Source organism: Chelon labrosus, assembly GCF_963514085.1.
Source record: "Chelon labrosus genome assembly, chromosome: 21".
Taxonomy (NCBI): domain Eukaryota; kingdom Metazoa; phylum Chordata; class Actinopteri; order Mugiliformes; family Mugilidae; genus Chelon; species Chelon labrosus.
The window spans coordinates 14,352,372-14,365,029 of record NC_140354.1 but is presented as its reverse complement, the minus strand read 5'-3'; the positions used below and the strand labels follow the sequence as shown (position 1 = coordinate 14,365,029).

The 12,658-nt window shown below is 43.2% G+C and overlaps 1 protein-coding gene across 1 annotated transcript; it reads left to right on the top strand.

The window, feature by feature from the left end:
- Window positions 1-5,998: 5,998 nt before the first annotated feature.
- On the top strand, window positions 5,999-12,520 carry LOC311507252 (actin-related protein 2/3 complex subunit 1A-A). The gene is made up of 10 exons (XM_084571526.1): window positions 5,999-6,153; window positions 6,839-6,957; window positions 8,390-8,494; window positions 8,818-9,040; window positions 9,228-9,335; window positions 9,575-9,781; window positions 9,936-10,011; window positions 11,112-11,302; window positions 11,839-11,929; window positions 12,346-12,520. Exons 2-10 carry the CDS (start codon window positions 6,894-6,896, stop codon window positions 12,349-12,351), a joined length of 1,071 nt encoding a protein of 356 aa, XP_084427652.1. The 5' UTR covers window positions 5,999-6,153; window positions 6,839-6,893; the 3' UTR covers window positions 12,352-12,520.
- Window positions 12,521-12,658: the final 138 nt, after the last annotated feature.

The window sequence follows — 12,658 nt, the reverse complement described above, 5'->3', positions numbered from 1 at the left end:
GTCCTGTGGGAATATCATTGCCTATAGGTTTAAATAGTTAAACCAAGACTTTGGACTGGGGAAGATGCTCATTGCTTCCGATGGTCCTTGAAGGGCAATTCTTGAACTGATAAGAAATTGCAAAGCGAACGTGGCGTCCTTTCTTGCGGGCTTGCCATTGGCATGCTGAAGGGGTGTCTCATTAGTCTTCTAAAAGGCTTTAAAACCGACACCTAGGGTTTAGAGTAAGTGGGATCTATCTGGACCCAAATTCCACTGACAGGCCTGTTTGCCGGAGAAGCTCCAGAGACTGAGAGATGGTGAATGCTGTGACACACACACCATCCTCTGGAGCTGGTTCCGTGATTGATTCCCGTGTTTACCCAACTGCCGCAATATTAGACGCCTAGAGCAAATGCTGCTGCGAGAAAGAGTATTTCTAGTTTGAAGCAGCTGCAAATTCCTTGGAAGAAGAAGGTTGCCAGGGCGGTGGGGGTCATACAGGAAGTTTCAGGGCTTTCTCTTAAGAGGCTGCGGCTCGTGGTCCGAGCAAGACCTTTATTTTTGAAGTAGTTTTCTTTACATCCTTAGCCTCGTCAGACTGACCATGTCGAAATCATCCAAGCCTCCAAGCTGCTACCTTAAAAGTGAGACAGACTCAGGCTTCTGTCTGTCAGAGGGGGAGCCATCGAGAAGGGGCGGGGGGGGGGGGGGAGCTTTTGTGAAAGAAAGTGCAGGGACTAAAACCAAGAGAAGTAAGATGAGCTGGTGACTTGTGGCAACTGCAAAAAGTGTTACCATCGGACATGCAGAGAGGAAAAGGAAGTGGTTGAAGTGATGAATTGTATCTATTAGTCTATCAGTTGTTACTCAGTAGCCCGGGCCTGTTTTTTATTGAAGAAAAGCAGAAAATAAGTAATTGTTCCTTTTGCAGAACAAACATGCGTTTCTCTATCCTTCTTTCTGCAGGATGTAGCATTTATTTCTCCGGATTTGTTTCCCTGCTACATGCTGCAGACTTTGGCTGCACTAAACCTGCGTTTAAAATCAATAAAGAAATGACAGCAATAAGCCATGGACGCTCTCCTTATACTACCATAGCCACTTTAAAAAACAAATATGATACAGAGATCCGGTGTCCGGGGATTACTGGGTATAAAACACGTCATGAGTTACAAGAGAGGATTCGTTAAACGCCGTGGACACAGGTAAGCACAAATACATTTTGCGTAATGGCCAGCTCATGGAATATCAAATATTTAAGGTCATCTAGACCTCATGTCATTTATGTCCCATCAAACGTGTGTCAACTCATGACACAGTTATAGAGAGAGAAACCCGACAATCCTGTGGAAAATCACCCGAACAGGAACAAATGTCCCCCGGAGGCTTTTATTTGCATTTTATTCCATAAACCGCTGTTCCTGCCTTGCCCTGTCTTGCCCTGTCCTTTTTCTTGCTCACACTGTGACACCCTGTTCCACAAAGCAGGATCAGCTGGTTAACCAGATCACTTTGAGGTACACCTTGTTTCGGGTTTATGAAAAGAACCTGCTCCCTTTTAATCAGCCGTGACGTGAATCACAACAGAGTGACTTCACTTCAATGCAGTGTAAATAGATGGAAATATGTTATATGGTAAATAGAACTAATGTTTATGGTGACAGCAGGCACATACAGTATGTTTAACATTAGGAAGTGTAAATAGAAAGGGGTTTACACGTAGATTAAGCAGTCCACAGCTGTCCACCAAACAGAGAGAGTCAGAGTTAGCTTCATCAGATAAGCTCCGTGCATGTAGAAGATTAAAGTGGAGAGTCTGGGCTTGGTTCAGGGTGATCCTCCCCTCGGGGATGCGTAACTCATTTCCTTCACACAAGGAAGTCAAATTAAAACACATTCTTTCCTCTGGGGAAGTGGAAGGTTAAGTTCACCGCTTAATACTAGAACCAAGGAAAACCACAAACTGGTATCAGCTTCAAAGTTTGAATGTGTCCCATATGAGCAGCAACAAAAACATCTGTAGAAGAAAAATCAGAGCTGCTCCAAGTTTAACATGCACATCTAAATTCTGCATAATAGCCTCTCCGAATACTCCGGCTTCCTCCCACCGTCCAAAGACATGCTCCTTAGGTTCATTGGTGATTCTGAACTGGCTGTAGGTGTGAGTGTGAATGGTTGTCTGTCTCTCTGTGTTAGCCCTGAGACAGACTGGCGACCTGTCCAGGATGTACCCTGCCTCTCGCCCGATAACAGCTGGTATAGGTTTCACAGGACAAGCGGCTACAGAAGATGAAGAAGAAGAGTGTTAAGGCAAAGCTTTCCTTATCTTCTCTGCAGCCATCCAGTATACCCAGGTATCCAGGATTCATTTACTCAGATCTTAACATTTCCGAATAGTTGCATTAAATTAATGTCCAGGCATGTGTCCTGTGAATCTGATCAGAGAGACATATTTCTGGCCACAAATCAATGTCCATTGATTGCCCGTTTTCTGGTCACTTTTAATTTAAGCAGATAACCAACAGTTTTATTACATGTTTTGCCCTTTCCACTACTAAAGGCAGCCATGTTGGTTTTCCTGTGGGAAACTGCCCGACTGACTTCTGATGGTGACCTTTGACCTCCTCTGATTAAATGCTGGGAGCAGTTTTCATCTGGTGCCAACCCACCAGGCAAGCACTGAAGTGTAGCCTTATGAGTTGAAATTCCACTTCCTGTCATTTTAATTTGACATGGCTTGTCTTATTTTGAAAAACCATTCTCTTATAGACCCTGTGTGTGTGTTGTCTTTGTGTGTGAGACAATGTCCGATTACAGAGACAGTACAGGAAACGGCGACCGGAAACCTCAGGAAACCTGCTTCCTGCTATTTGTGGTTGCCATAACCAAGGCTGGAGTTAAACGTCACATGTCAAGCCTGGGAGGCGGAGCTACAAAGTCAGCCCCTTCTTGTACCAATGTCTCTGAGGAGTAAACAAATAAAGAACCACTTCTATTTTCTGTCCCATCTGTGGAAAACTTTTAATAGGTTTAGAGTTGTCTTCAAACATTTTTCTTCAACCAGATAGAAATTACATCCCTTGGGTAGTCATAATGAGTAGTTTGCCAGATATCCCTTTCACGCAACGACTGATCCAAGTCTGAAATATACTGACATCAGCAGGTGTGCAAAACCCTTCTGGGTGATACCCTACCAGGCATTGCTGCAGCCATCTTTAGCTCCTGCTGGTGTCACCTTCAGTTTTCTCTTCAAGCCTGCTCAGTTGGAGTTAAGTTAAAGTAACTATGGCTTCCAAGAATTTCCCAGTTTTTAGCTCTGAGCATGTTCATGATGGATACAGATGTGTCTGGAATGTCTCGCTGCAGGAGGAAGTGATTTAAAAAATTTTCATGAACCGAGAATATAGGATGTTGAACAAAGACATTGTTCCATAGTTGCGCTGTCACGTCTTATCACTTATTTGCACACTGTAATTTGATCTTCATGTATCTATGGTTCACGAGTTGTTTTCATGTTGCTGTGTAGCAATGGACTTTTCTGTGTTGGTTTTCTGCCTAATAATGGCTCTCTTTGAGACAAGGACCTATAGTATGATACACCTATCAGGCATAACATTATGACCACCTTCCTAATATTGTGTAGGTCTCCCTTGTGCCTCCAAAACAGTTGTGACTCATCAGAGAATGGATATGGTTCTTCTGAGGGTGTCCTGTGGTGTCTGGCAACAGAATGTTGTTAGTGGGGGCCTTTGGGTCCTGTGTGTTGAGGGGAGGGGCCTCTGTGGATCATCCCACAGATACTTGATCAGTTTATTGAATTTGGAGGCCAAATCAACACCTTGCGTTGTTCTTCATGTTTTTTTTAGTTGTTCCTAAACTGTTTTTGTGTGTCAGGCTGCATCCTGCTGGGGATGGCATCAAGGAGTGCCATTGCTGTGGGGTGGGGGTGCCTGGTCTGGTCTAGGTGGGTGCTACATGTCTAAGTAGCATCCACATGAATGAACGCCAGGTCCAAAAGTTTCCCAGCAGAACATTCAATTGGTCAAGATGGTCAATGTTATTTACTTCTCCTGTCAGTGGTTATAATGTTGTGGCTGAACGTTATATATAAATACAGGCAAATCTTTTGTGATTCAGGATCTGTCCATCCATACGATTCCTGAAGAATGGTTTTGAAGCTCAGTGTGGTGGCTACAGCTGTCGCCATCTTGACACAGCCAAACCGAAACGCCAACACTGTCGGTGACACAGCCATCTGTGAAAAAGCGAAGAGGAAGCTATGGTTGAGCTACTGTTGTGGTTGACGAGATGTGAAAACTGCCAGTGACAACATATACAACACCTACACTGAACACAAAAAGCAGAGACGGAGAAAGAAGAAGACAGTAACACAGGAAAAAAAGCTCTAGGAGTGAGACAGATGTCTTTGGCCACCGTTTTTGGTAGACGTCAAAATTAGAAAAGGATGACCAGAAGAGGAAGAGTGCACCGTGCTGATAATTGCGGCGTTCTGCGTTCTCTCCAGTGGAGAAACTTTCAAGTTACAGGAAATATGATGAACTAAACCAAGAGTCTGCCACAAAGAAGCATGAATATTCCATAGTTCATCACTGGAACCACATTCAAGTCTTCTTCATCTATTTCACTCACGTCCATCCAATAAACGTCTTTGCACTAGTTAAGTCTTTGTTAGTGGAATATTTATGCTTTACTTCAGCTTATATTTCAAGCGAATCTTTACTTCTACCCTGCAGCATTTCGGAGGGGGCCAATTGTACTATTTGCACTCATCTGACAAGTGTAGGTACTCTCTGTGCTTTAAATGCTAACGGACTTTAGCCCAGTTCATTAATTAAAGAAGCTTAATGTGGCTAAATAATGACTAAATATTTCACAACCGATCGATTCAATGCTTCTCCCAGACCTCATATGTTAGTCAGGACATTGCACCCTCTCAGTTATTCCTTCCCTCTACCACCCTCTAGGGGCCTGTACGGGACCCTGGGGTGCAGAAGGGTGTGGAGGAAAGTTTGTTCTTCCGTAGGTAAGCCTCTGCAGGAATGTGAAGACTCAGTGTCTATGTGCGTGTGACCTCAAGATTCCTCTATCTCTGTGAAAGGAAACCTTGCAGAGAGACTGTGTTGGTACGTACAGTACTGTGAATGTGCCAAGCTGTAAAACACAACTGTTTCTGGACAAATGCCACGACACGCACAGAAGGGTCTCCTTGTTATTCCATCTCCTCTGAACATTCAGATATGTTTTCATAATGCCATGATCATCTGGATGTGGAATAGGGTTAGGGTTAGGGTTATCATCTCCGTATTTTAACAAATAGAATAAAGGTTTTACATGTTTGAATGCAAGTATCTGTTAGTGTTGAGGCTTTTCCGAAAGTCAGATAATCAGTTTCTATGCGGCGTGAGATGAGTTTCCTTTAACTTTTCCCTTAACTGCTACAGCAATCACTGTCTACCAAAAGTAGACAGTAATTTCTAAACAGGGAACTTGGCTAATGCTACCAGCTAGGTGGCTGTAATTAGAGATCTTCAATATCAATTTCTTAAATTAGTCACGTACGGGCCTGTACATTGCCAAACATTGAGGCCTACAGACACAAAGAAGGTCTCAACAAAGGTGTGCAGGATGCTCTCACGCACAACTGTTGATAATATAATAACGTATTGTGTGTCTGTGAAGGATCTCAGTCAACCAATGAAAAAACAAAAGCTGCAACAAAAGTAAGAAACTCAACAGGTCCATTTGTTTTTTAGCTGTTCCCTTTTTAACACAAATACACTAAAGAGTCTCTGGATTCCACTCACATTTTCAGAATAAACGTGTTAAATTAAATTATACTGAGCATTTTCCACAATTCGCTGACATTTTATGGACAAAATAGGTATTTAAGGGTTTGTTTTTGAACGAATCGTTGCATAAAATTGGCGGCTGCTGGAGGGATTTATCTTCAACAAACCTGCTCCAGATGCTTGCTCAATAGCTCTTAGCAGACACACCCACCTCTCTTCCACTCCCTTCAGTGATAACGCAGCCACTTCCTTGCAGGCCAGACTGCACAGCACTATTCGTGTCGACTGCCCAGAGTCCACGAATGCTGTCCTGCATTTTCCACCGCCGCCAAATCCACCTGACCACGCGTTCACAGCGAAGGTAAGTAATGAACTCAGATCTAATTATTATTGTTAAATCTAATCAGCCTGCTCTGCTTGTGATTGCCAGTCAAAGTGTTTTATATGGTTTTCATCTGGCTCACACAGCCACAGAAATGTATTATCCAAGTGAAAGCTTTCTGTCAAACCTAAAGGATGTTTGCTTCTCATCACTTTACTCTGCTCGTGTCTTTTTAAGGCGAAGTAATAACAACAACACCACTTAAAGAAATGCTTGGAATGTACTAATATCAGTATTCAAGCATCTCTTCAAGAGTCTTCAATGCTACTATCTTCTCCGCTTTAACGTAATAATGTAAAATTGCCTTCACTGTATTCAAAAATACTCCATACAGGGACAGATTATTGTTAGCAGGGAGAGAAACCACCAGACATAACAGTTAGAAAATGTTTGCACAGTGTGAGCCACACCTGATAAAGGTGTAGTTTAGCCCACGGTCATTGCTCACTTAGCTAACAAGGACTTACTTGAAGGTGCTGCAGAAGTTTGTGCAAATCTCAAGGTATACTTCAGAGTAAGTGATATAAAATAAATATATATGTCACATTTATACCGGATGTGTATTTTACATCACCAGCTGAAGCAATAGCACTGTCTCCAAACCAAATATGACAAACAAAGTGTATCCCTGCCTTTCTCCCTGATTACATCCTGGGACGTGCAGCAGCACATCTGCAGACCAGCCCTGACAACAGCCGCATTCCAGCTCCTGCTCAGACATGTCGCTCTACAGCTTTGGCCTGGAGCCGCTCTCCTGCCATGCATGGAACAAAGACAGAACCCGTAAGTGAAACAGCAACGCTACGTACAAACTGCATTACCATAATCCATATAGAGTAACACACACACACAGACAAATGCACTTCCCATGTTCTGTCTTATCAACTTACTGGTTCAGTGCAAGGTGAAACCAAACTTCCAATGCAACCTACTTGGGTACACGACCCCACCCAGGCTTGCCACCCCCCTAAATTTGAGGGAACCACTGGTGTAATTATTAATTACAGATGCAAGGGGAGAGAGAAGCTCTGCACTGCAGGTTTAATGTTGCCTTGGGAACCACTGGGGATCTAATTATCAATCCAGGAAATGGACTCAAAGAGCTTTAATGCATGTGTATGCCTGCACTCCAGTTGCAGGATGTCTGCTGCTGTTGGAGTATTCCACATTATCTGTGCATTATCACTGACTTGTTTTTCATGTCAGTATATTTTTAGTGAGTCTGGACGGATTGTCATTAGTTTTTCAGGTGTGCCAAGTTCACTGTAGCTTTAGCAAGAATGTCTGTGAAGGTTCTCAGTCATCCAGGTCATGGTATATCCAAAAAAGGTTCAATAAAAGGCAACTGGACTTGTAGAGTTTTTTGAGAAGACGTTTCACCACTCATCCGAGTAGCTTCTTCAGTTCAAGAGCAAGAATGACGCCAGGATCACAGCTTCCGTTTGCAATGTTTGTTTAGTATATTAGCATGCTAACATGAGCTAATTACTGCTAAACTCAAACACAGAGGCTGTGAGTAGGCCTATTCCGGCCATGCTAGTATGCAAATTGGCATGCCAAACTCGTACAAGTTCAGTTACTTTTGTTTTACATTCACCATGTCCTAACTGAGACTCTTCACAGACATATTAGCATGCTAACATGAGATAATTAGCGTTAAACTCACAGGCACAAACACAGAGGATGATAAAATTGTGAGTAGACCTATTCTGGCAATACTAGCATGCTAGCGTGCAAATTAGCATGCCAAACTCGTACAAGTTCAGTGTCCTTTGTTTTATATTCACCATATCCTGGACTGAGACTCTTCACAGGAATATTAGCATGCTAACATGAGCTAAATTACAGCCGAGTCTGATGAGTTTTTAATACTATGGTCAAACAGAAATCTTGGGGACCGTGCACCAGATTTCATAGTGACCCATCACATATCTGGACCAATAAACTGACCAGTACCTATTGGTGCCTTGTGCGCTGCTAGTGTTGCCAAGGAAAACGTGATTAATCATGTTATCATTTTAAACTGATGCTCCCTAGAGAATTAATCTTTACTCATATGTAATACAAAAATGATACTGATTCTAATCCTTTTACATGTTTTCACTGCTAACAGCTAATGTCCAAATTTCTAGGACACTTGAAACCTATTATTTTAATATCTTTTTCTTACATTAAAAGCACTGCAGCCTTAAAGCGACCACATGTTTCCTTGCAGAGATTGCTGTGAGTCCTAACAACAACGTGGCCAACATCTACGAGAAGAAGGGCAAAGAATGGGTCAAGATCCACGAGCTGACTGAGCACAGTGGACGAATCACAGGTACACAGGTGCTTCAGTGCAATGTGCAGCCAAACTGGTGTTGCCTGCTGCAGAATGATGAGCAAAAATCAGGAAGTATGGGTAGTGAGCGTGACTGATTAAAGTATTAAAAGCATTTACAGCCACCAGGTGAAGCCATATGACATACACATTCTTCTCCACTGAACCCTGTCACACTGACATGGGCGTTCAGTTATGTTTTGAAGCAATGTTCCTTTGACATGTGGAATGTGTTTGATGTCTTTTAATAGCAAAGGTGGAACATATTTCCTCATAAGAAGCGCTGGCTGTTCATCGCCTGCTGTTATAAACCTCATCCACAGGCATCGACTGGGCTCCGGAGTCCAACCGCATTGTGACGTGTGCCTCCGACCGCAACGCCTATGTGTGGACCCTGAAGGATGGAGTCTGGAAGCCGACGCTGGTCCTGGTGCGAATCAACCGTGCGGCCACCTGCGTGAAGTGGTCCCCGCTGGAGAACAAGTTCGCCCTGGGCAGCGGAGCCCGACTCATCTCTGTCTGCTACTTCGAGAAGGAGAATGACTGGTGAGAAACGCAACATCAGATCTCAGTTGCTCGAGTTGGGCACCTAAGACTAAATGAAGCCTGAGGATAGAGACGGAACAACAATGCTAAAGAACATAGTGAGCTTACATGAGCTAAGCATCTATAATTCATCAATACCATGACCTTTGCTACGTTCACATATGGAGCTTACCATTCCTCCTGTTAGGTGGCTGAGTAAGCACATCAAGAAACCCATGCGTTCCACTGTCCTGAGTCTGGCATGGCATCCCAACAACATCCTACTGGCTGCTGGGTCTGCAGACCTTCACTGCAGGTGAGACATCCTCCAAAACTATGAAGGATATGAAGTGAAGCTATGGTTAATTGTCAATTGTTGTCTTGTTGGCATGTGAACCCTATCGAATACATGCCAGTGCATTTTCTCACTCTTCCACTTGCACCACTGAGAGTTAAAACATAGACACAGACAGAAACAGAAAATGCCAATCAAGCAAAGCAGCGTTGTGTCCTGAAGCTTTCAAGCTGCAACAGATCTCTGCTTCTGCTTCTCAGGATTTTCTCGGCCTACATAAAGGACATCGAGGACAAGCCCGGACCCACTGCCTGGGGGGCCAAGATGCCTTTCGGGGAGGTGCTGCTGGAGCATAAGGACTGCGGTGGGTGGGTGCACAGCGTCTCCTTTTCCCCCAGCGGAGACCAGCTGGCTTGGGTGGCCCACAACAGCAGCATCACTGTGGCCGATGCCGCACAGGGGAAGGAGTGAGTACTGCCAATGAGCCACTTACATGACCAGCGTGACCAGTGTTGATGTTCAGCTAAAATGAATGAAGTATCCAGTTGAGTTATACACCAAGGCTTCTCATTTCTTTAAGTCGTGGCTACATGTTGACATTAAAATACCTCACTTCTTCAGGGTTACCCAGCTGACCACTGACCGCCTGCCTCTGCTGAGTGTCCTGTATGTCAACCCCACCGAGATTGTAGCTGCGGTAACTATTACCTTCTCTATGTAATTTAAGTCAAAAGCTGCAGGAATCAATATTGCAGTGGGTTAAATAACTATCCACAATGAGAAATGATCTCTGTCTTCTTTGAAAAGCGAGACCCCCTGAATGTGACAGTGTGACATCAAATTAAAGAACAGTAGTAGCATGGTGTTTGCACCATAAGTCGCTTTCTGAATGACAGTGGCTCCATGGAAGAAGACCCGCTTTTCAGTGACGCATGCTTTCATTTTGATGAAAGGACTGGACAAATGAAAGTGCATGAGAAAATTTTTTTGCAGCATCAGCTCTGCCTTTGCAGAAGAAAAACAAAAATGGAGCGTTCACAGAGAAGAGAGCAGAGGAGAATAAAACACTGGCAATTTCTGAAGTAGATCTGAAACTAACTACAAAGACCCCGAAACCAGAAAGAATTGGAGCAAGCGACCACCTGAAAAGTTTAGCAGTTTCATCAAGATGTACAGAAAGCCATTGCTTGCAATGATTGTCTCCAAAGATGTCACAAAATATTACTGTACGTTAAGGTCTCTTAGTGCCAGACACTTTTGTCACTTTCAACTTCTATCATAAAAAGTTTAAGGTTCAATATATTCCTCCATGTTTAAATACTCCTTTCAGACTGTCACAAACATACATACAGTAAGTCAGATCAGAATTAGAGTTGGACGCAGATCTGTTTTCGCATGGATCTTGTCCTCGACCCACGTTGCCCTTCAGGAACTGATGCCTGAAATCAGTTCTCACTAACTCGGCTTATTGCTCTACTTGTTGCAGCGTGTTTCATGAGGTGGTTGCATGAAGAAGTAAATCCTAATAGTCAGTTGCGTGGAGGTGCTCTACAGTGTTGACTGCACCCAGTTATACCATCTTATACTGGATATATCAAGGATAACTGGTTGCTGTACATGATCCAAAAAGGTTTTCTTGCACACAGGTTTGCACTTACACATTTGTACCTCACACTGACAAGCAGCTGTCAGTGCGTCCATCGTAGGTTGGCTGTGAACAAAGTGGAGCACCTAAAATCAGGGTATCTAATATCCTCTTGTGTGTTTACTTTGTTTATTTTCTCGTGTCGGTGTCAGGGTCATGACTGCTGCCCCTACCAGTACACGTATAAAGGTCCCGGAGCTCTGGAGTTCGTGAAGAAGCTGGACATCCCCAAGCAGACCTCCAAAGGCAGCATGTCGGCCATGCAGCACTTCCGCAACCTGGACAAGAAGGCCACCGACGACGACGACAACGAGCTGAACACCCTTCACCAGAACAGCATCACGTAAGGGACTCTGCTTTTCTTCTCTGCACCGCTCCCGTCTCTCTCATTTCCTGTGGTTTAACTGCGGTCGACCATCAAAATAAAAAAATTATAATCTTAAATTACACTTGAGGAGTACATAAAAAATGATCAAGTATTCATTGTAAATCACAGTTTACAACTAAATCCAACAGCGCCACCACATGGTCACTTTATGGTTCGACTCTTTACATCTAAACCATCTTGTTTAGAAGCAAAACTCTGGTTTTAATTTCCATTTAATTCACTTCAGTGCATGTTTTTATGTTACAGCTGTTCGCCTCTATAGCAACACATTAATACCCAACTACACTCCCCCAAGGAGCCACGTTTCAATCATTTGTCTGTACAACAATTCCTCCTCTGCTATCACGTGTTTTTATCTTTTCTTTTCATAGCTGTCACTCAATATCCAACAATCATTCACTTGAACCAGCTATGGCCGCTGAGGCATTGCTGATGTTTTTAAAATAAAAACCGGTTTTTGAAGAACTCCCGCTTTGTGTTGTGTTCTGCAGGCAGCTGTGCGTCGTGTCAGGGTCGAGGGAGAAAGTGGAAAAGTACAGCAGCGTGGGACTGGATGGAACCATGGTGATCTGGGATTTCAAGGTAGTGTCAGCAAAGAACATCAATTATTTATACTGTAATGTTGTCATGTTAAGTGGTTACCATTTAATGTGAGGTTATTTAGTGCGACTGAAGGTGCATCCTATTCAGATGAGCTTACAGGACACAGTTTATACCTTTTGAAAGCTGAATTTGAGTTGACTTTTGTCTTTTGACAGTGATTTGTCAATGCATTTTTACAGCCATGTAAACTATGCAGCTATGCTCCATATTATAGCATAGATCGACCTATATTTCATGTTTGATTCCAAGTTTTCATGCAGACAGTATTAGAATTAAATTAACCCAGTGTTGTGCAACCATCAGCTGTAATGCAACAAGGCACTAAACTGCTCATATGTGTCAGTACCAACCTCCGAGATCAATTGTTCTAACATGTTTGTGCTCTTACTTTGCAGCACTGAGTCCAGATGGGCAGTCAGCCCCTTGAGGTGTAAGAGGATCAAACCTGTCTGATCGACTCATTTGTGTTTTTGAGCGACTGGAAAAAGCACACGTGCTTTGTGATATTTGTCAAAAAAATAAATAAAAACAAGTATTTTAAAAGAAATAAACAGATCAGTCAACGTAAAAGCTGTGTATTCATTTTATTGACATTTTCACCCTCTTACACACTTCCTTCCTTTCTGCTTATGCTTGATATATGTTTATGCACAGGCAGTTAAGATGTTAATGTTATTATTTCTCATGCAATGCCACCAGGGAGGGGTC